The 23,060-nt window shown below is 55.0% G+C and overlaps 4 protein-coding genes across 4 annotated transcripts; all 4 read left to right on the forward strand.

The window, feature by feature from the left end:
• Positions 1–465: 465 nt before the first annotated feature.
• LOC146758912 (uncharacterized) lies at positions 466–3,305 on the forward strand. The gene has a single exon (XM_085511910.1). The coding sequence runs from the start codon at positions 781–783 to the stop codon at positions 2,956–2,958; it is 2,178 nt and encodes a 725-aa protein (XP_085368036.1). The 5' UTR covers positions 466–780; the 3' UTR covers positions 2,959–3,305.
• Positions 3,306–6,884: 3,579 nt separating this feature from the next.
• Positions 6,885–10,151, forward strand: LOC146758913 (uncharacterized). The gene is made up of 3 exons (XM_085511928.1): positions 6,885–9,083; positions 9,357–9,426; positions 9,620–10,151. The coding sequence occupies exons 1-3, from the start codon at positions 6,885–6,887 to the stop codon at positions 9,790–9,792; spliced, it is 2,442 nt and encodes an 813-aa protein (XP_085368054.1). The 3' UTR covers positions 9,793–10,151.
• A 4,471-nt stretch (positions 10,152–14,622) lies between these two features.
• LOC146758914 (uncharacterized) lies at positions 14,623–16,425 on the forward strand. The gene is given in 7 exon segments (XM_085511929.1): positions 14,623–14,637; positions 14,639–14,773; positions 14,775–14,845; positions 14,847–14,882; positions 14,884–15,121; positions 15,123–15,560; positions 16,261–16,425. Coding segments are annotated over 7 exon segments (1,098 nt in total).
• Positions 16,426–16,766: 341 nt separating this feature from the next.
• Positions 16,767–20,227, forward strand: LOC146758915 (uncharacterized). The gene has a single exon (XM_085511973.1). It carries the CDS (start codon positions 17,166–17,168, stop codon positions 19,878–19,880), a length of 2,715 nt encoding a protein of 904 aa, XP_085368099.1. The 5' UTR covers positions 16,767–17,165; the 3' UTR covers positions 19,881–20,227.
• The last annotated feature ends 2,833 nt before the right edge of the window (positions 20,228–23,060 follow it).

The raw sequence follows: 23,060 nt of genomic DNA on the forward strand, positions 1-23,060 counted from the left end.
ACCACGCTGAGTCACAGGCAGCCGGCTGCCAGGCACGTGCGGAGGGCTGTCACAGTGGGCTGTCGTAACCGCCAGGGCTTTGTGACGCGGGCCGGCATCGAACCCGAAGGCCGTTGTGACGCGGGGCTGCCTTGAGGGGTCAGCGTCCCCTGGAGGGAGTGCCGCTCACTCTCAGGACAGCGGCTCCGTGAGGAGGCAGCAGCTCCTGGGTGCTTCCCTGTGCCTCTGTGCGAGGACGCGGAGATGAGCGAGAAGCGCGAGAAGGACGACTCCCAGCCCAACGCAGGGCTGCCACGCGTGCAGGAACGCCGCCAGGTGAGGCAGGCGGAGAGCAGCGGGGCCGGGCTCGGCCGGGCCGCCGGTGGCGACCTGGCCACCTCCATCTCACGCCTCCTTCTCCCCACAGGTGGGCCGCACGGCGCCGCGAGCGGTGCCGCCGGGCAGCCGGAGCCCGGGCTCGTCCCTCCACGGCGTCCATCTGCCGCCGCTGCCCGGCCCGGAGAGCTCGCGGGCCTCCGGGAGCCGCCGCGCACAGGTAGGGAGCCCGAGGGAGGCGAGGCCGAACGTCTTCCCGCGTGGCGCGGGGACCGCCCACATGAGCGCTGCCCTCGGTGCTCCGTGGGGCGGGAGCGGGACGGACCGCGCTCACCTGGTGTTTCTCCTCGGCTTCTCTTGCAGGCGGGCGGGTGGCAGTTCACGCTGTCGGTGACCCGCAGCAGTGCCGGCGGGCAACGGAGACAGCCTCAGCCATCCTTGCTGCCTCACTTAAGGCGGCCAGGGATGCCGGCAGCTGCACCCCGGCGTTCTGGTGCAGCAGCCTGCGCACCTGCTGCGCGAGGCAGAGAATGCACCATCGGCATTAGAAGCGTCAGACTCCCAACACTTCCCCGAAGACCTCAGGTGTCCAGTCGCAACACCGGCTGGACAAACCCTGTGAGCGTGCCCAGGCTTCTCGTGCCCCGAGCGGCAGCAGACGGTGCCAGCGCTGCCGGCGCTGCTCAGGGAAGACTGGGCATAGGCTCTGTGACATCCAGGGCTGAGGGACAGATTCCTGCCCCTGGTGGTTCCCGAACCAGTGATGCTGGAGTGCAGGTTGAGCTGCAGGAGCTGGAAGAGGCTGCTGAGAAGGAATCCACGGGACAGTCATCTGGCAACCTGTGCAGCGCATCTCTTGCCTTACCTGTTGAGGCAGGCACTGTATGTGCAGCTTCTCTGACTGTAGACCTTGAGCCTGAAGGACACCTCGAGCCCTTGCCAGCAACCAATCCTGAAGATGAGGAGAACTCAACCTCTTCCAACACTGAATGCTCCTCTGCCTCTGATGATTCCCCAGCTAGGGATGTTCTAGTCCAGGATTCGCAGCAAGAACTAGGAGAGAGTGCTGGGATAGAAACGGCAGGAGAGTCATCTGGCACCCTGCAGGTTGCATCTCTTGCCCCATCTGATGAGGCACACGCTGTGTGTTCAGCATCTCTCCTGGAGCCTCTGTCTGCATCACATGTAGATACAGAAGAAGATTCAGAAAGCTCCTATTCTTCTGAGTCTGCATGCTCTGCAGTGGAGGCCAATGCAGCCGCACTCCTCTTGTCAGTGTCTGAGGGAGGAGAAAGAGAAGAACCATCTGTGGCCATGCCTGAAGCTCTGGAAGAAGCAGGGAGTTTCCAGGATCCTGTAGGATCCCACAGGAGGGCCTGTGGGTGCCCTCATATGATCCCAGCACTCCGAAGAATTCTTGATGAGGACAGAAATGAGCGGATGTTGTCACACTGGAATATTTCCTGGCCAAGGAGTGTGATGAGCCCCAGTCAGCTAAGACTACAGGCAAGAGGTGATGCTTTCAACACTGCTAGCGCTACTCAGGGCATGCCAGCCATCCGGCCCACAACATCAAGGGGTCATACCTCATTTCTTGACTCTGGTGATTTCCAATTGTTGGCTGGTAGACTGCCACTTGTGCAAGAAGACTCCAGCGATGACAGCAGCAGTTCTTCTAGCACTGCTGAGAGCATGCTGAATACCAGAGACACTGCAGAGACAGATGAGGGCATCCACCTGCCCTCCCGTCTTTGCACTTCAAAAGTGGATGCTGTGGAGGAAGACTGGGATTATTACTCTGAGGAAGATACTTCATCAGAGGCAGTCAGTTTAACACCCAGCACATCTGATAATTCATCAGTTGATGTGGAGACCACATCTTCAGCATCATCTGTGGCTGCAGATCCCAGGCCTGAGGAGCAGGTGTCAGCATGTGTGGGAGCAGATGTGGGCCCTCAGGACGAGGTGAGCAAGGCGTGTGTGGTTGGTACCAGGCATGAAATTGAGGCAGAGGCAGGAGAGGTGCCTGCAGCTTGCGCTGTGGCAAGATGCCTGGTGCTGTCTCCTTTCCAGCCAGCTCCACGCATTAGGGTGGAGAACCCTTCTGTTACCCCTGCCTTACCTTCAAGCAAAGGGGCCTGGAAAGGCAATCCGTTCCTTGGGCGCGTGGCACCCACAGCATCACCGGGCAGTGACAGACTGGGTTGTGGTTTTGTTCTCTCCACACAGGTTTCTGCAGAGGCCAGAAAACGTGCACAGAGCTCCGTGTGCTTCAGAGATGCACCGGAGGATGGCCCAGGTACGTCCCCGGGCAGAAAGCCATGCCCACCAAGTGGCACGGAGGCCAGCGGCGTTCTGTGCCCTGCCACATGCAGTGCAGTCCTCCCAGGGAAATTCCATGGTGGTGGGTGGCAGGCAGGGCCGTGCCTCTGCCTCTTGCCTACAGCTCTCTGTCCCCAACAGGTACCACTGACGCACCACACGCAGCGGCTCGCCGCCGGATGCCAGCTGTCATCAGGATGGCGCTTCGGGCTCTGCGCAGAGTTTGCACCTGCAGCTGCATCAGGGGACAGGAAGAGGAAAGGCACGAGGCTGCAAACACCAGGCAGCTCCCAGAGACAACAAACTAAATCACAGAATTGAAGAATGACCTGGATTGCAAGGGACTTCAGGGATCATGAAGTTCCAAACCCCCCTGCCTGGCAGGGCCACCAACCTTCCACAATTACTAGATCAGGTTGCCCAAGGTCCCATCCAACCTGGCCTTGAACACCTCTAAGGACGGGGCATCCACAACCTCCCTGGGCAGCCTGTTCCAGGGCCTCACAACGCTCCTAGTAAAGAACTTCCCCCTAACATCCAACCTAAATTTACCCTCTTTCATCTTAAGTCCATTTCCCCTTGTCCTGTAGTTGTAGAATAGCTCCCAGAGATGAAACACCCAATCCTGTATATGTAGAAATCTGATTAAACCTTATCCCTTAACCCTATCCTGGCTGAGTGCTGTCTGGTCTGTGCACGTTTGGTCTCTGTGCAGCTACTGGGATCAGAGAATGGAGCAGTGGATCCCCGTGTCAGTGATGGCAGCAAGTGCAGAGAGCGTGGGCGTGCAAGGCACGGTGATTTCTCGCTTGCAAAGTGTGAGCTGGCTGAGCTGGTGTGTGTGTGTGAGGTGGCCTGTGATGAAAGGCTTGAGGGCCTCTGAAGCCCTGGTGGGAGAGTGCTGTTGTGTCTGTAACCAGGCACCTGGCTAGAGGAGACCAAGAGTGTCCCAGCTGGATCGGGGCTCCTCAGGTGCCACACTGTGTCGTCTTGGGTATTCCCATAAAGACATCATTCCCCCATATGAGGATGTCATCAGCATAGGGACAAACCTGGACACTGTGGTCCAACGTAACCTTCTCCATCCTCCGTGCCTATGCTCTGAGCGCCAGAGTGGGCGAGTGTTTGTATCCCTGGGGTAATCAGCTGAATGTGCACTGCAGTCCCTCAAGTAAGTGCAAACTGACTGTCCTCTGCCTTCCTCAAGGGGACCATAAGAAACCTGTCTTAGACATCAAGAGCAGCCAGAAAGGCAGAAGCCTGTTCCTGTAGAGCAGCAATCAATTCTGAAACATTTGGGACAGCTGTTGCTGAAGGGGCAGTGTTCGCATCCAGGCACCTGTGAGTCTCCCATTTTCCATTAGGCTTCCACACCTGTCATACAGGAGAGTCATCAGGAGAGTTTGCAGGTGCTATTATCCCTTGATTGTGTAATTCATCTACTATAGGATGGGCTTCATGTCTGTTGTCTTGGACAGAAGTAGGGCTGGGTATATACACAGTAGTCTATGAGTTGGACTAGCCGAATGGGGAACTGGGGGGAGACTCCCTAAACTACACCATCATCCACAACTTAACAGTTCTCATGTGCAAGGGTTAATGAGTATCCATGTGTCCCATCTCCCCCCTTGCTTAACACACACTGGAATGGCAGTTTCCCACTCCAGTCCCTGGATTGAACGTAACTCACGAGGGGAAAGCAGAAGGAGTTAGCTCTGATGTGGTTTTGATGTGTAGGGTCTGCTCCTAGGGAGCAGACGGAGGGAGAGTCTTGCCTGGTTTGCCCTTCCAGTTGTGGAAAAGAATTTCTAAATCCTTGCTGGTTTGGTCACTCATAATGGACCTGGAAATCCCCAGCTCAAGGCCTTTTACTCATGGTTCTTCCTGCCCAATAAGCTGCCCTCTGGGACAGGGGTTGTGGGGCTTGATTGTTCCTGGTGGTTAGGAAGAAACCTTCTGCCTTCTCACTTAACAGTACACAGTTCCCCCCCCAATAGGGAAACTCTACACATATTCTGTCTCCATCTGCTTAGCATTCCTGTTATACTTCTCCAGTGAGTACATTGTTTCCTTGCTTGTAATGGTCAGCTGATGTCCCCTGTGCTCCTCATCACAGTTGTATTCCACCTTAATTTGAGGTCTCACTAGCCTGGAGGGATGAATTTTCTGAGCCTATCCTGAGCCTGTGCTAGTTGGGTGCTGGGATAGAGCTGAGGCAGAAGGCCCCTCCTTTTCCTTCCCCAAGCACTTCATCAGCACTTCCAGTTACTGAGACTGCTGCTGCTCCTCAACCAGCTGCTCTTGTAGTTTTCCTACTGTCTCCTGCAAGGAGGAGGTAATGCTGGCTCCTGAGAATCATTGCTGCCCACGGCACTCCGGAGCTGTGACCAGCACTGCCCCGAGTACTGCACAAACTGATGCTTTCCCTTTTCTTCAGTAATATTTCCATTCTGCCCTTAAGTCTGCTGCCCATTCACATATTGCCTGTGGGTTCTACCAATTATGTCTTGCCCAGTCAAGCCCCAGCAGAGCAAGACAAGAACTGAAGTCCCACAACATTTTCAAAATACGCTCCAGGCTATTAGAATTGCCCATCCCTCCTTCCGTGCTTAGTATCAGCTACTCAGGTTTCATTGCCCCACTCAGGGGAGAGTACCTATGACATGAAAAGGGAGGAACTTTTAATCAACTTTAGTTCAACACAGTACCGGCTACTCATGAGTTCACCCATCTGCTGTGGTTTTGCTGCCCTGCTCAGCAGGAAGTACCACAACACGGAGGAAGTAGGAGGGAGGAACTTTCAATCAGTTCAAGCCTGTGCATTCCTGGGTCCCAGTCTTGTTTCACTTGTCAATTAGCACCTTCTGAATGGGGACCCCATCTGTGACACCAATTAAATGCTGCAAGCTGAAGAGGATTGCATTTCAAGCCAGGGGCATGTTTGACAAGCCAGGAGTTGAAGGAGGGAAGATTTAGGTTGGATGTGAGGGAAGGTCTTTGCTACTAGAGTGGTGAGGTGCTGGAACAGCTGCTCAGAGAGGCTGCGGATGCCCCATCTCTAGACGTGTACAAGGTGTCTGATGGGGCTCTGGGCAGCCTGGTCTGGTATTAAACATGGAGGCTGGTGGCCCTGTCTGTGGTGGGGGAGGTTGGAGATTCATGATCCTTGAGGTCTCTTCCAACCCAAGCCATTCTGTGATTCTGTGTGATTCTGTGAAAATGCAATTGATGTGAGAAGCTGTTTCTCAGTATTTTGACAAAACTTAGCTCATAACCTCTTTATTCAACAGTGGCCTAAATAATTCACATTCCTTTTAAGTCCCCAAGTTGATAGCTAATTAGGCAAAGGTCTACTCCGAAACATATCCTGAAATTTATGTGCCCTGGGGCAGCCATGAGCTGTTTAAGAAATAAACTGACTGCAGGAACTGGGAAATTAGGTATTGTGGACACATAATGAAGCTTCAACTCTGCAGCTGGTTCATTCACCTTGTCCCCAGCTCCAGCATGAAGCCCCTCCTCTGGGATGCACTCCTTCCCAAAGTGATCCTATGAGGACTTCACACAGACTGCAGTTTGTCAAGAATCAATCTGGATTCAAGCCAAGGAGAAAAGTTATTCTGGCACAGACTGCTCCATCATGAGTCTCATTATGAGGTGCAGCTCCCACCACAACTCTTGCTCCACAGTGTGCTCATCTCTAGAGAAATAAGCTGCGTCCAGCACTTTGCTCCTCAGGTGGCTCTCCACGGATTGCAGCCTCAGTCCTTCAGGCCACATCCATCTACTCCAGCACAGGCTCCTCCACAGAGCGCGACAGATCCGTGCTCTAAACGGGTCCTGGAGAACTGCAACACGAAGAAAGGGCTGAGGTGCGGACGAGCCGCTTGGGCCGGGGGTACTTGGCCAGGCTGGGCAACGAGACGAGGACAGGGGCCGCTCCGTGCCGGACGCGGCCGCTTCCAGCCGGTTCCACGGCCCCAGCGCAGCCGAGGGCGAGCCCGTCAGCGACAGCGATGGCGCCGCTGGGAAAGGTCCGGTGGCGGCCGTGGAGATGCCCGAGGGGAGCCCCGCGCCGGGGCTTTGTGACGCGGGCCGGCATCGAACCCGAAGGCCGTTGTGACGCGGGGCTGCCTTGAGGGGTCAGCGTCCCCTGGAGGGAGTGCCGCTCACTCTCAGGACAGCGGCTCCGTGAGGAGGCAGCAGCTCCTGGGTGCTTCCCTGTGCCTCTGTGCGAGGACGCGGAGATGAGCGAGAAGCGCGAGAAGGACGACTCCCAGCCCAACGCAGGGCTGCCACGCGTGCAGGAACGCCGCCAGGTGAGGCAGGCGGAGAGCAGCGGGGCCGGGCTCGGCCGGGCCGCCGGTGGCGACCTGGCCACCTCCATCTCACGCCTCCTTCTCCCCACAGGTGGGCCGCACGGCGCCGCGAGCGGTGCCGCCGGGCAGCCGGAGCCCGGGCTCGTCCCTCCACGGCGTCCATCTGCCGCCGCTGCCCGGCCCGGAGAGCTCGCGGGCCTCCGGGAGCCGCCGCGCACAGGTAGGGAGCCCGAGGGAGGCGAGGCCGAACGTCTTCCCGCGTGGCGCGGGGACCGCCCACATGAGCGCTGCCCTCGGTGCTCCGTGGGGCGGGAGCGGGACGGACCGCGCTCACCTGGTGTTTCTCCTCGGCTTCTCTTGCAGGCGGGCGGGTGGCAGTTCACGCTGTCGGTGAGCCGCAGCAGTGCCGGCGGGCAACGGAGACAGCCTCAGCCATCCTTGCTGCCTCACTTAAGGCGGCCAGGGATGCCGGCAGCTGCACCCCGGCGTTCTAATGTCTGTAAGCTGCCTGCTCTGCAAGCAGCAGCCTGCGCACCTGCTGCGCGAGGCAGAGAATGCACCAGCGGCATTAGAAGCGTCAGACTCCCAACACTTCCCCGAAGACCTCAGGTGTCCAGTCGCAACACCGGCTGGACAAACCCTGTGAGCGTGCCCAGGCTTCTCGTGCCCCGAGCGGCAGCAGACGGTGCCAGCGCTGCTGGCTCTGCTCAGGGAAGACTGGGCGTATGCTCTGTGACATCCAGGGCTGAGGGACAGATTCCTGCCCCCGGCGGTTCCCAAACCAGCTATGCTGGAGTGCAGGTTGAGCTGCAGGAGCTGGAAGATGCTGCTCAGAAGGAGTCCACGGGACGGTCATCTGGCAACCTGTGGAGCGCATCTCTTGCCTTATCTGTTGAGGCAGACACTGTATGTGCAGCTTCTCTGGCTGCAGACCTTGAGCCTGAAGGACACCTCGAGCCCTTCCCAGCAACCAATCCTGAAGATGGGGAGAACTCAACTTCTTCCAAGGCTGAATGCTTTCCAGAGGAGAGCAACGTGGCAGAACCCATGCCTGAGTTCTCCAACCAATCTCTGGGAGAAGCACAGAGATTACAAGATTCCAGAGAGGTGTGTGGGAAGGAGTATGGATGTCCTCCAGTTCATCCAGCAATCCGGAGAATCCGGGATGAAGCAAAGAAGGAACAGATGCTGTCCAGTTCGAACGCATTCCAGCCAAACAGCATGACCATGCCCAGGCTGCTGAGGTCTCAAGCAACCGAAGACAGTGCTGATGCCACTGACACTGCCCAGGGAATGCTGAACCTCTGTACCACAACATCGAGGGTGGAGGGCTGGTTTCCTGCCCTGATGTTCCAGTCCTGGGATGCTGGAGTGCGGGATGCACAGCATGATGTGGAAGAGATTGCTGAGACAGAAACTGCAGGACAGTCATGTGGTGACCTGCAGAGTGCGTGTCTTGCCGCATCTGTTGATGCAGAAAAGGTGTGTTCAGCTTCTGTTCTGGATGCAGCTTCTGGGCCTTCAGGATACCTTGAGCCTCTGCATGCATCGGTGCCAGCAGATCTGGATAAGTCAGATTCTTTTGAGACTGAGCACTGTTTAGAGGAGGCCAACACAGAACCACTGCTGTCAGCATGTGAGGAAGAAGAAAAAGAAGCAGCAGCAATGACTGTTCCAGAATCATCCACACAAGCTCTGGGAGGAGCACCAAAATTGCAAGATCCCATAGAGATCAGCATTGAGGCCTATGGGCGTTCTCCAGTACACCCAGCAACCTTGAGAATTTCTGTTGACGTGAGGAAGGAACAGATCTTGTCCACCTGGAACATCTGCTGGCCAAACAGGAGCATGCCCGAAGCAGCACAGGACAGTGCAGAAACAGGGCATTCAGCTTCTGTTCTGGACGCAGGTCATGGGCCTGCAGGACTGCTTGAGCCTTTCCCTGCATCAGTTCCTGAGGACGAAGAGGTGGCCAGTGAAACACCCTTCTTCCTGCCAGAGTGTGAGGGAGAAGTAAGTGTACCACCAAGCATTTCAGGTTCCTCATCTGATGAAGTCAAGACCACGCCTTCAACTTCCCCTGTGGATGCATGCGAAGGACCAGAAACTACAGGCGATGAACAGAAGGTGAGGAAAGTGCACTTGGTCAGCACCAGGTGTGAAATCAGAGCACAGGCAGGAGCTATGCCAGAGTGTACACTGTGGGGCGATGCCTGGTGCTGTCCCCTTTCAAGCCATCTTCTGTGCACAAGGGTGGACATCCCCTCCATAACATCTCCCTCAAGCCAGGGGCATGTTTGACAAGCCAGGAGGGAGGTATCCTTCTTCCATGGGGCCCTGGCATCTGGAATGTTGCTGCGCAGGAGCCTACAGGGCTGTGGTTTTGCTGTCCCCACACAGGTTTCTGCAGAGGGCAGAAGAGATACAGAGAAGTCTGTGTCCTTCAGAGATCCACTGGAGGATGATCCAGGTATGTCCCCGGGCAGAAAGCCATCCCAGGGAGGGGCCTACCGAGCTCAGGTGGCCCACCAAGTGGCACGGAGCCTGGCGGCATTCCGTGCCCTGCCACATGCAGTGCAGTCCTCCCAGGGAAATTCCATGGTGGTGGGTGGCAGGCAGGGCCGTGCCTCTGCCCCTTGCCTACAACTCTCTGTCCCCCACAGGTACCGCTGCCGCACCACACGCAGCGGCTCGCCGACAGATGCCAGCTGTCATCAGGATGGCACTTCGGGCTCTGTGCAGAGTTTGCAGCTGCTGCTGCTGCTGCATCAGGGGACAGCAAGAGGAAAGGCAGGAGGCTGCAAACACCAGGCAGCTCCAGGAGACAAAAAACTAAATCACAGAATCAAAGAATGACCTGGGTTGGAAGGGACCCCAAGGATCATGAAGTTCCAACCCCCCCGCCTGGCAGGGCCACCAACCTTCCACAATTACTAGATCAGGTTGCCCAGGGCCCCATCCAACCTGGCCTTGAACACCTCCAAGGACGGGGCATCCACAACCTCCCTGGGCAGCCTGTTCCAGGGCCTCACAACGCTCCTAGTAAAGAACTTCCCCCTAACATCCAACCTAAATTTACCCTCTTTCATCTTAAGTCCATTTCCCCTTGTCCTGTAGTTGTAGAATAGCTCCCAGAGATGAAACACCCAATCCTGTATATGTAGAAATCTGATTAAACCTTATCCCTTAACCCTATCCTGGCTGAGTGCTGTCTGGTCTGTGCACGTTTGGTCTCTGTGCAGCTACTGGGATCAGAGAATGGAGCAGTGGATCCCCGTGTCAGTGATGGCAGCAAGTGCAGAGAGCGTGGGCGTGCAAGGCACGGTGATTTCTCGCTTGCAAAGTGTGAGCTGGCTGAGCTGCTGTGTGTGTGAGGTGGCCTGTGATGAAAGGGTTGAAGGTCTCTGAAGCCCTGGCTAGAGGACACCAAGAGTGTCCCAGCTGGATCGGGGCTCCTCAGGTGCCACACTGTGTAGTCTTGGGTATTCCCACAAAGACATCATTCCCCCATATGAGGATGTCATCAGCATAGGGACAAACCCGGACACCGTGGTCCAACATAATCTTCTCCATCCTCCGTGCCTATGCTCTGAGCACCAGAGTGGGTGAGTGTTTGTACCCCTGGGGTAATCAGCTGAATGTGCACTGCAGTCCCTCCAAGTAAATGCAAACTGACTGTCCTCCGCCTTCCTCAAGGGGACAATAAGAAACCTGTCTTAGACATCAAGAGCAGCCAGAAAGGCAGGAGCCTGTTTCTGTAGAGCAGCAATCAATTCTGAAACATTTGGGACAGCTGTTGCTGAAGGGGCAGTGTTGGCATCCAGGTGCCTATAAGTCTCCCACTTCCCATTAGGCTTCCACACCAGGAGAAGTCCCTTGACATTTTCAGAATACAGTGCCCGTCCTGTCCCATACCTATGGCCATCTGTCCCCCAGAGGATCCACATCTCACAGAATCACAGAATCACAGAATTGTAGGGGTTGCAAGGGACTTCTAGAGATCATCGAGTCCAATCCCCCTGCCAAAGCAGGCTCCCTACACCACGTTGCACATGTAGGCATCCAGTCGGGTCTTGAATATCTCCAGAGGAGAGTCCACCACCTCCCTGGGCAGCCTGTTCCAGTGCTCTGTCACCCTCACCATAAAGAAGTTCTTCCACACTTCTTCGTTCTTCGTGCAGAACTTCCTATGCTGTAGTTTCTTCCCATTACCCCTAGTCCTGTCCCCGCACACTACCGAAAGGGGACCAGCATCACAACTATGACCCCACATCTCAGGTATTTATAGACCTGGATCAAACCCCCTCTCAGCATTCTTAACTCAAGGCTAAACAGACCCAGTTCACTTAGTCTCTCCTCATAGGGGAGATGCTCTGGGCCCTTCACCATCTCTGTGGCCCTCCGCTGGACTCTTTCCAAGAGATCCCTGTCTTCTTTGTACTGAGCAGCCCAGAACTAGATACAGTATTCCAGATGAGGCCTCACCAGGCAGAGTAGATGAGGAGGATCATCTCCCTCAACCTGCTGGACACGCTCTTTTTAATGCACCCCAGAATGCCATTGGCCTGTTTGGCTACAAGGGCACACTGCTGGCTCATGGCCAACCTGTCGTCCACCAGGACGCCCAGGTCCCTCTCAGCAGAGCTCCTCTCCAGCAGGTCTTCCCCCAGCCTGTACCGGTGCATGCAATTATTTCTCCCTAGGTGCAAGACTCCTCACTTGCATTTGTTAAACCTCATCCGGTTTCTTACTGCCCAGCTCTCCAGCCTGTCCAGGTCTCACTGAATGGCAGCACAGCCTTCAGGCATGTCAGCCAATCCTCCCAGCTTCGTATCACCAGCAAACTTGCTGAGGGTGGTCACTATCCCCTTGTCAAGGTCATTGATGAAGGTGTTGAACAAGACCAGACTCAGCACCAGCCCCAGGGGAACGCCGCTAGTTACAGGTTTCCAAACAGACTTTGCACCACCAATGACAATGCTCTGAGCTCTGCCATCCAGCAAGCTCTCAAACTTCACCGTCCACTCATCTAGCCCACACTTCCTCAGCTTTGTTATAAGGATGCTGTGGGAAAGAGTATCAAATGCCATGCTGAAATCAAGGTAGACTACATCTACCGCCCTCTCCCCACCCAGCCAGTGACAATGTCATAGAAGGCTACCACGTTGGTTGAGCATGACTTCCCCCTGGTGAACCCATGATGGCTACTCCTGATAACCTCCTTTTCTTCCAATTGTTTGGAGATGGCATCCAGCACAACCTGTTCCATCACCTTTCCAGGGACAGAGGTGAGGCTGACTGGCCTATAACTACCTGGATCATCCTTCCTGCCCTTTTTGAAGACTGGAGTGACACTGGCTATCCTCCAGTCTTCAGGGACCTCCCCCATTCTCCAAGACCTCTCTAAGATGATGGAGAGAGCGGTTCAGCAATCACTTCCGCCAGCTCCCTCAGCACCTGTGGATGCAACCCATCAGGCCCCATGGATTTATGGAACTCAGTGTCACCTAGGAGCTCACGGACCACCTCTTCCCTGACTAAAGGGAAGTCTCCCATTCCCCAGACCCTCTCACTAACCTCCAGGGTCTGGGATTCCAGAGGGAGAGCCTTTTCACTGAAGACAGAAGCAAAGGAGGTATTCAGTAACTCTGCCTTCTCAGCATCCCCCTGTTACAAGAACACCCCCCTCACTTAGTAGGGGACCCTCGTTCTCCCTAGTCTTCCTTTTGCTGTTAACTTACTTTAAAAAGCCTTTTTTATTATCCGTTATCACTTTAGGCAGATTCAATTCCAGGTGGCTTTAGCTTTCCTCATCACATCCCTGCAGGCCATGACAACATTCCTATATTATTCCCAAGTGGTCAGACCCTTTTTCCACATTCATGGACCTTCTTCTTCCCTTTGAGTTTGTGCATGAGCTCCTTGCTCATCCACACAGGTCTCCTGCCACCCCTTCCCGATTTCGTAGTCAGATGGATGTACTGATCCTGAGCTTGGAAGTAGCGCTGTTTAAATGCTGACCAGCTCTCAAAGGCCCCCTTACCTTCTAACACCTAGCCCACGGGATAGCGCCAAGCAGGTCCCGGAAGAGACCAGTGTTGGCTCTCCTGAAGTCCAGGGTAGCAATCCTACTTTTTACCTTGCTTCTTCCACTCTGGATCTTGAACTCCACCATCTCGTGGTCACTACAACCCAAGGTGCCCCCAACCTTTACTTCCTTAACATGTCCTTCCTTGTTAGTGAGAATAAATGAGTTTAAGGCTGAGAGCAGGGTACAATAAAACAAGAAACTTAAGAAGGAACTAGAAAAAGACAGAGTGATTTTTTCAGAGCAGAAATGAAGTTAGACTCAAGTCACGTGTTTTCGGTGGTGTAGGTTTTAATTCATCAAAATGTTTTTGGAAATGGTTGATAGCTTTAGCTTGTTTGTTTCTTCACTTGTTCTTGACCTTTCCTCTGTTGCTTATTCTGGAAAAGCAAATCTTCCTTTCCTCCTGTTGATCTGTCTAGACTAAAATTAAGAAGCTGATTTTCTTAACAGTGTCTGGTGTGATGCCATGTTTTGGCTTTAGGAGAAGAATGCCGATAGCGCATCAGAGCTTTGGTTGTTGCTGAGCCATGATGTACAGAGCCAAGGATGTTTCTGTTCCTCAGCTTCTCCTACTGTCCTGCCAGCGAGGGGGCTGGGAGGGGACAAGGAACAGGAAGGGGCACTCACACCATATGACATCATACAAAAGCAAATAAAACTGTGCGGATCTGGCCAGGGAGGGGGCAGACACTGCTCAGGGACAGGCTGCGCGTAACTTGGTGGGGGGGAAGAAATCACTTGTTTTGTAAATATGCATGTATATACACATACATACATACGCATATATATACATATACATGCGTTTTCCAGGATTGTTCAGCCCAGAAAAGGGAAGGCTGCAGGGAGACCTCATTGTGAACTTCCGATATTTCAAGGGAGTTTAGAAACTTCAGGTGAATAAACTTATTGCAAGTGTAGTGATAGGACATGGCGGGAAGCAGGGGGGAGGATATTGTTGTCCAGTAGGAACACATCCTGGCTGCATAGCATGAGCAAGCCAAGGTATGTCCCCAAGTGAAGAGACATCCCAGTGAGGGCCTGCCGACCCCAACCAGCCCAGTGAGCAGCTCTGTGTACAGAGTACTGCTGTGCCAAGGCCACCTCTCCCAGGGGAAAGCTGTGGTGACTGGAGGCAGGTAGGGCCTTGCCTGGTGCTTGCCCTGCCCCTAGCCTACAGGTATCTGCCCCCTGCCTACAGCTCTCTGTCCTCCACAGGAGCCACTGCCGCATCACACACTGCAACTTGCTGCTGGTGGCCAGCTGTCATCAGGATGAGGCTGAGCCGCAGCCAGCCAGCTGCCCAGGCATGTGAGCAGAGCTGCCACAGTAGGGCCGTGGGGGCTGCCATATGGGGACCGTCCTCTGCCGGTTTGGCTATGGGGAGCCGGGCAGCAGATGCCCGTGGCTGAGCGTTCTGTGGGGCGTGAGCTGGAAGGACCGCGCTCACTTGGTGTTTCTAACTCGGCTTCTCTTGCAGGCTGGTGGGAGTTCACGCTGTCAGTGACCCGCAGCAGTGCCTGCGGGCAAAGGAGACAGCCTCAGCCATCCTTGCTGCCTCACTTAAGGTGAGCAGGGATGCCGGCAGCTGCACCCCCAGCATGCAGCAGCATCTTCTAATGCCCATAAGCTGCTTGCTCTGCAAGCAGCAACCTGCGCACCTGCTGCAAGAGGCAGAGCACGTGCCATAGGCATTAGAGGCGGCAGACTCCCAGAAGTTTCTCCAGGTCCTTCAGGGAACCTTGCATGTCCAAGACCTGGCAGTGAGATCTGAGAGCAGGGCGCCAGCCCTCAAAGACTCTAACTGTTCTCATGCCTCTGCACGCTAGAGCCAAGCAAGGGCACCCTGTGCGCTGCAGCCAGAAGCCCAAGAGTTGGCGTGCAGCTGGCAGTACCGGGGCATGGTGCATGCACCAGCAGCCTGGGAGCACCAGCAACAACTGCCCAGGTGCAAGCCACTAATGCTGGTAAGATCCCCATGGCTTGGACAGACGCTCGGGAGGGCACCCGAGGCACTGGTGCAGCCTCTACACCACGTTCCCCATCTGCAAAGAAGGGCTCAGAAGGGGAGGCACGTCATGGCAAAGAGCAAACAAGGAGACTCTGTCCCATCTGTGCCTGAAGATGTGGAAAATTCAGCTTCTTCCAAGGCTGCACTTATTCCAAAGAGACAAGATCCCAGAGAAATCACCAGGATGGCCTGTGGATATTCTGCCACGATCCCAGCAATCCGCAGAATTCGTGATGAGGAGAAAAAGGACCAGATGTTGTCCAGATGGAATGTGTCCTGGCCAAACAGCGTGAAAGGGCCAGGGCACTGGAGATCCCAAGCAGCAGATGATGATGCCAACACTTCCGGCACTGCTCAGGGCACGCTTGGCATCTCTACCACAACAGCGAATGCTGAGGGCCAGTTTCTGGTATCTGGTGATTCCCAGACCTCAGACATAAGCGTGCAGGCTGTGCAGCAAGAGCTGGAAGAGCCCACTGAGGGAGAAACTGCAGGACAGTTTCTGGTGATTTGTTGTTGCACAGGTCTTGCCCCATCTGAAGAGGCAGAAACAGCGCGTTCAGCTTCTCTTCTGGACTCAGGCCCAGGGCCTGCAGGGCAACTTGAGTCTGTCTGCCTCAGTCACCAGAGGTGCAAAACACTCAACTTCTCCCAAGACTGCACACTGTCCAGAGGAGGCTAGTGCGCCGACAGCATGTGAGGGAGGGGGAAGAGAACAAACAGCTGTGGCCATGTCTGGGTTCTCCATACAAGCTCTGGGAGAACCACAAACGCTGTGAGATCCCAGAGAGATCTACTGGGAGGCCTATGGATATCTTCCAGTTCACCCAGCAAACTGGGGATCCGTGATGGGGCAAGGAAGGAACAGATGTTGTCCTGCTGGAATGGGTCCAGGGCATACAGAACGAGCAAGCCCAGGCTTCTTAGCCCCAAGCAGCTGATGATGGTGCCAGTGCTGCCAACACTGCTCAGGGCATGCAAGGTATCTCCATCACAACAGCGAGGGCTGATGGCCAGTTTCCTGCCTCTGGTCCTTCCCGTACTCGGTATATTAAGAGTGCACGATGCGCAGGGACAGACCACAGATGACAGACCAAGATGCCAATGCTGCTGGCACAGATCACAGCCAACTGGATGCCAGAGACACTGCACTGACAGCTGCCCTTACCCTGTAGTTTTTACTCTAATAAACTCTATACTTGCAGGCTGTAGAGGAAGAAAGACAATCTCAAGATGCTGCTGAAGCAGTCAGTGTCCCACCAAGCATATCAGATGCTTCATCTGCTGAGGCAAAGACCGTGCCTTCAGCTTCCCCTCTGGTTGCACATCTCAGACCGGAGGAACATTCATCTGCACGCAAAAGAGCGTAAAAGGCCATCAGCACGAGGTGAGAAATATCCATGTGGTCAGTACCAGGTGTGAAATGAAGGCACAGACTCCAGGAGCTACGCTGGAGTGTGCACTGTGAGGAGATGCCTGGTCATATCTACTTTCCATCCAGTTCCATGCACAAAGGTGGACATCCTCTCCATAACACTTGGCTTGCCTTCATGTGAAGGGCACGTCTGACAAGCCAGAAGATAACATGGAACTTGTGGAGTGTTGCTGGCCAGGAACCTACAGAGCTGTGGATTTGCTCTTGCCTCACAGGTTTCTGCAGAGTCCACAGGAGGAGCACAGAACGTCAGGAGATGGCCCAGATATGTCCACAACTGGGTGGAGAGACATCACAGAAAGGAACAACTGAGTTCAACTAGCTGTGGTGGCGGGGAGCATGCAAGGCATTGCCCAGTGCTTGCCCTGTCCCTTGCCTATAGCCATCTGTCCCCGACATGCTGCCACTCACCGCTCGTGGCCCGTCATCAGGACCACGCTGAGTCACAGGCAGCCGGCTGCCAGGCACGTGCGGAGGGCTGTCACAGTGGGCTGTCGTAACCGCCAGGGCTTTGTGACGCGGGCCGGCATCGAACCCGAAGGCCGTTGTGACGCGGGGCTGCCTTGAGGGGTCAGCGTCCCCTGGAGGGAGTGCCGCTCACTCTCAGGACAGCGGCTCCGTGAGGAGGCAGCAGCTCCTGGGTGCTTCCCTGTGCCTCTGTGCGAGGACGCGGAGATGAGCGAGAAGCGCGAGAAGGACGACTCCCAGCCCAACGCAGGGCTGCCACGCGTGCAGGAACGCCGCCAGGTGAGGCAGGCGGAGAGCAGCGGGGCCGGGCTCGGCCGGGCCGCCGGTGGCGACCTGGCCACCTCCATCTCACGCCTCCTTCTCCCCACAGGTGGGCCGCACGGCGCCGCGAGCGGTGCCGCCGGGCAGCCGGAGCCCGGGCTCGTCCCTCCACGGCGTCCATCTGCCGCCGCTGCCCGGCCCGGAGAGCTCGCGGGCCTCCGGGAGCCGCCGCGCACAGGTAGGGAGCCCGAGGGAGGCGAGGCCGAACGTCTTCCCGCGTGGCGCGGGGACCGCCCACATGAGCGCTGCCCTCGGTGCTCCGTGGGGCGGGAGCGGGACGGACCGCGCTCACCTGGTGTTTCTCCTCGGCTTCTCTTGCAGGCGGGCGGGTGGCAGTTCACGCTGTCGGTGACCCGCAGCAGTGCCGGCGGGCAACGGAGACAGCCTCAGCCATCCTTGCTGCCTCACTTAAGGCGGCCAGGGATGCCGGCAGCTGCACCCCGGCGTTCTGGTGCAGCAGCCTGCGCACCTGCTGCGCGAGGCAGAGAATGCACCATCGGCATTAGAAGCGTCAGACTCCCAACACTTCCCCGAAGACCTCAGGTGTCCAGTCGCAACACCGGCTGGACAAACCCTGTGAGCGTGCCCAGGCTTCTCGTGCCCCGAGCGGCAGCAGACGGTGCCAGCGCTGCCGGCGCTGCTCAGGGAAGACTGGGCGTATGCTCTGTGACATCCAGGGCTGAGGGACAGATTCCTGCCCCTGGTGGTTCCCGAACCAGTGATGCTGGAGTGCAGGTTGAGCTGCAGGAGCTGGAAGAGGCTGCTGAGAAGGAATCCACGGGACAGTCATCTGGCAACCTGTGCAGCGCATCTCTTGCCTTACCTGTTGAGGCAGGCACTGTATGTGCAGCTTCTCTGACTGTAGACCTTGAGCCTGAAGGACACCTCGAGCCCTTGCCAGCAACCAATCCTGAAGATGAGGAGAACTCAACCTCTTCCAACACTGAATGCTCCTCTGCCTCTGATGATTCCCCAGCTAGGGATGTTCTAGTCCAGGATTCGCAGCAAGAACTAGGAGAGAGTGCTGGGATAGAAACGGCAGGAGAGTCATCTGGCACCCTGCAGGTTGCATCTCTTGCCCCATCTGATGAGGCACACGCTGTGTGTTCAGCATCTCTCCTGGAGCCTCTGTCTGCATCACATGTAGATACAGAAGAAGATTCAGAAAGCTCCTATTCTTCTGAGTCTGCATGCTCTGCAGTGGAGGCCAATGCAGCCGCACTCCTCTTGTCAGTGTCTGAGGGAGGAGAAAGAGAAGAACCATCTGTGGCCATGCCTGAAGCTCTGGAAGAAGCAGGGAGTTTCCAGGATCCTGTAGGATCCCACAGGAGGGCCTGTGGGTGCCCTCATATGATCCCAGCACTCCGAAGAATTCTTGATGAGGACAGAAATGAGCGGATGTTGTCACACTGGAATATTTCCTGGCCAAGGAGTGTGATGAGCCCCAGTCAGCTAAGACTACAGGCAAGAGGTGATGCTTTCAACACTGCTAGCGCTACTCAGGGCATGCCAGCCATCCGGCCCACAACATCAAGGGGTCATACCTCATTTCTTGACTCTGGTGATTTCCAATTGTTGGCTGGTAGACTGCCACTTGTGCAAGAAGACTCCAGCGATGACAGCAGCAGTTCTTCTAGCACTGCTGAGAGCATGCTGAATACCAGAGACACTGCAGAGACAGATGAGGGCATCCACCTGCCCTCCCGTCTTTGCACTTCAAAAGTGGATGCTGTGGAGGAAGACTGGGATTATTACTCTGAGGAAGATACTTCATCAGAGGCAGTCAGTTTAACACCCAGCACATCTGATAATTCATCAGTTGATGTGGAGACCACATCTTCAGCATCATCTGTGGCTGCAGATCCCAGGCCTGAGGAGCAGGTGTCAGCATGTGTGGGAGCAGATGTGGGCCCTCAGGACGAGGTGAGCAAGGCGTGTGTGGTTGGTACCAGGCATGAAATTGAGGCAGAGGCAGGAGAGGTGCCTGCAGCTTGCGCTGTGGCAAGATGCCTGGTGCTGTCTCCTTTCCAGCCAGCTCCACGCATTAGGGTGGAGAACCCTTCTGTTACCCCTGCCTTACCTTCAAGCAAAGGGGCCTGGAAAGGCAATCCGTTCCTTGGGCGCGTGGCACCCACAGCATCACCGGGCAGTGACAGACTGGGTTGTGGTTTTGTTCTCTCCACACAGGTTTCTGCAGAGGCCAGAAAACGTGCACAGAGCTCCGTGTGCTTCAGAGATGCACCGGAGGATGGCCCAGGTACGTCCCCGGGCAGAAAGCCATGCCCACCAAGTGGCACGGAGGCCAGCGGCGTTCTGTGCCCTGCCACATGCAGTGCAGTCCTCCCAGGGAAATTCCATGGTGGTGGGTGGCAGGCAGGGCCGTGCCTCTGCCTCTTGCCTACAGCTCTCTGTCCCCAACAGGTACCACTGACGCACCACACGCAGCGGCTCGCCGCCGGATGCCAGCTGTCATCAGGATGGCGCTTCGGGCTCTGCGCAGAGTTTGCACCTGCAGCTGCATCAGGGGACAGGAAGAGGAAAGGCACGAGGCTGCAAACACCAGGCAGCTCCCAGAGACAACAAACTAAATCACAGAATTGAAGAATGACCTGGATTGCAAGGGACTTCAGGGATCATGAAGTTCCAAACCCCCCTGCCTGGCAGGGCCACCAACCTTCCACAATTACTAGATCAGGTTGCCCAAGGTCCCATCCAACCTGGCCTTGAACACCTCTAAGGACGGGGCATCCACAACCTCCCTGGGCAGCCTGTTCCAGGGCCTCACAACGCTCCTAGTAAAGAACTTCCCCCTAACATCCAACCTAAATTTACCCTCTTTCATCTTAAGTCCATTTCCCCTTGTCCTGTAGTTGTAGAATAGCTCCCAGAGATGAAACACCCAATCCTGTATATGTAGAAATCTGATTAAACCTTATCCCTTAACCCTATCCTGGCTGAGTGCTGTCTGGTCTGTGCACGTTTGGTCTCTGTGCAGCTACTGGGATCAGAGAATGGAGCAGTGGATCCCCGTGTCAGTGATGGCAGCAAGTGCAGAGAGCGTGGGCGTGCAAGGCACGGTGATTTCTCGCTTGCAAAGTGTGAGCTGGCTGAGCTGGTGTGTGTGTGTGAGGTGGCCTGTGATGAAAGGCTTGAGGGCCTCTGAAGCCCTGGTGGGAGAGTGCTGTTGTGTCTGTAACCAGGCACCTGGCTAGAGGAGACCAAGAGTGTCCCAGCTGGATCGGGGCTCCTCAGGTGCCACACTGTGTCGTCTTGGGTATTCCCATAAAGACATCATTCCCCCATATGAGGATGTCATCAGCATAGGGACAAACCTGGACACTGTGGTCCAACGTAACCTTCTCCATCCTCCGTGCCTATGCTCTGAGCGCCAGAGTGGGCGAGTGTTTGTATCCCTGGGGTAATCAGCTGAATGTGCACTGCAGTCCCTCAAGTAAGTGCAAACTGACTGTCCTCTGCCTTCCTCAAGGGGACCATAAGAAACCTGTCTTAGACATCAAGAGCAGCCAGAAAGGCAGAAGCCTGTTCCTGTAGAGCAGCAATCAATTCTGAAACATTTGGGACAGCTGTTGCTGAAGGGGCAGTGTTCGCATCCAGGCACCTGTGAGTCTCCCATTTTCCATTAGGCTTCCACACCTGTCATACAGGAGAGTCATCAGGAGAGTTTGCAGGTGCTATTATCCCTTGATTGTGTAATTCATCTACTATAGGATGGGCTTCATGTCTGTTGTCTTGGACAGAAGTAGGGCTGGGTATATACACAGTAGTCTATGAGTTGGACTAGCCGAATGGGGAACTGGGGGGAGACTCCCTAAACTACACCATCATCCACAACTTAACAGTTCTCATGTGCAAGGGTTAATGAGTATCCATGTGTCCCATCTCCCCCCTTGCTTAACACACACTGGAATGGCAGTTTCCCACTCCAGTCCCTGGATTGAACGTAACTCACGAGGGGAAAGCAGAAGGAGTTAGCTCTGATGTGGTTTTGATGTGTAGGGTCTGCTCCTAGGGAGCAGACGGAGGGAGAGTCTTGCCTGGTTTGCCCTTCCAGTTGTGGAAAAGAATTTCTAAATCCTTGCTGGTTTGGTCACTCATAATGGACCTGGAAATCCCCAGCTCAAGGCCTTTTACTCATGGTTCTTCCTGCCCAATAAGCTGCCCTCTGGGACAGGGGTTGTGGGGCTTGATTGTTCCTGGTGGTTAGGAAGAAACCTTCTGCCTTCTCACTTAACAGTACACAGTTCCCCCCCCAATAGGGAAACTCTACACATATTCTGTCTCCATCTGCTTAGCATTCCTGTTATACTTCTCCAGTGAGTACATTGTTTCCTTGCTTGTAATGGTCAGCTGATGTCCCCTGTGCTCCTCATCACAGTTGTATTCCACCTTAATTTGAGGTCTCACTAGCCTGGAGGGATGAATTTTCTGAGCCTATCCTGAGCCTGTGCTAGTTGGGTGCTGGGATAGAGCTGAGGCAGAAGGCCCCTCCTTTTCCTTCCCCAAGCACTTCATCAGCACTTCCAGTTACTGAGACTGCTGCTGCTCCTCAACCAGCTGCTCTTGTAGTTTTCCTACTGTCTCCTGCAAGGAGGAGGTAATGCTGGCTCCTGAGAATCATTGCTGCCCACGGCACTCCGGAGCTGTGACCAGCACTGCCCCGAGTACTGCACAAACTGATGCTTTCCCTTTTCTTCAGTAATATTTCCATTCTGCCCTTAAGTCTGCTGCCCATTCACATATTGCCTGTGGGTTCTACCAATTATGTCTTGCCCAGTCAAGCCCCAGCAGAGCAAGACAAGAACTGAAGTCCCACAACATTTTCAAAATACGCTCCAGGCTATTAGAATTGCCCATCCCTCCTTCCGTGCTTAGTATCAGCTACTCAGGTTTCATTGCCCCACTCAGGGGAGAGTACCTATGACATGAAAAGGGAGGAACTTTTAATCAACTTTAGTTCAACACAGTACCGGCTACTCATGAGTTCACCCATCTGCTGTGGTTTTGCTGCCCTGCTCAGCAGGAAGTACCACAACACGGAGGAAGTAGGAGGGAGGAACTTTCAATCAGTTCAAGCCTGTGCATTCCTGGGTCCCAGTCTTGTTTCACTTGTCAATTAGCACCTTCTGAATGGGGACCCCATCTGTGACACCAATTAAATGCTGCAAGCTGAAGAGGATTGCATTTCAAGCCAGGGGCATGTTTGACAAGCCAGGAGTTGAAGGAGGGAAGATTTAGGTTGGATGTGAGGGAAGGTCTTTGCTACTAGAGTGGTGAGGTGCTGGAACAGCTGCTCAGAGAGGCTGCGGATGCCCCATCTCTAGACGTGTACAAGGTGTCTGATGGGGCTCTGGGCAGCCTGGTCTGGTATTAAACATGGAGGCTGGTGGCCCTGTCTGTGGTGGGGGAGGTTGGAGATTCATGATCCTTGAGGTCTCTTCCAACCCAAGCCATTCTGTGATTCTGTGTGATTCTGTGAAAATGCAATTGATGTGAGAAGCTGTTTCTCAGTATTTTGACAAAACTTAGCTCATAACCTCTTTATTCAACAGTGGCCTAAATAATTCACATTCCTTTTAAGTCCCCAAGTTGATAGCTAATTAGGCAAAGGTCTACTCCGAAACATATCCTGAAATTTATGTGCCCTGGGGCAGCCATGAGCTGTTTAAGAAATAAACTGACTGCAGGAACTGGGAAATTAGGTATTGTGGACACATAATGAAGCTTCAACTCTGCAGCTGGTTCATTCACCTTGTCCCCAGC

The sequence above is a fragment of the Coturnix japonica genome, chromosome 11 (genome assembly GCF_054131305.1).
Source record: "Coturnix japonica strain WE chromosome 11, WE-NBRP24, whole genome shotgun sequence".
In the NCBI taxonomy this organism is placed as follows: Eukaryota; Metazoa; Chordata; class Aves; order Galliformes; family Phasianidae; genus Coturnix; species Coturnix japonica.

What these genes read in the sequence shown, in the direction of transcription:
- LOC146758912 (XM_085511910.1), top strand. Translation starts at nt 781, where the DNA reads ATGCCGGCAGCTGCACCCCGGCGTTCTGGTGCAGCAGCCTGCGCACCT.
- LOC146758915 (XM_085511973.1), top strand. Translation starts at nt 17,166, where the DNA reads ATGAGCGAGAAGCGCGAGAAGGACGACTCCCAGCCCAACGCAGGGCTG.
- LOC146758913 (XM_085511928.1), top strand. Translation starts at nt 6,885, where the DNA reads ATGAGCGAGAAGCGCGAGAAGGACGACTCCCAGCCCAACGCAGGGCTG. An exon ending in CTACAGGCGATGAACAGAAG is followed by an intron (nt 9,084 to 9,356) that starts GTGAGGAAAGTG and finishes GTCCCCACACAG; the next exon opens with GTTTCTGCAGAGGGCAGAAG. An exon ending in TCCACTGGAGGATGATCCAG is followed by an intron (nt 9,427 to 9,619) that starts GTATGTCCCCGG and finishes TGTCCCCCACAG; the next exon opens with GTACCGCTGCCGCACCACAC.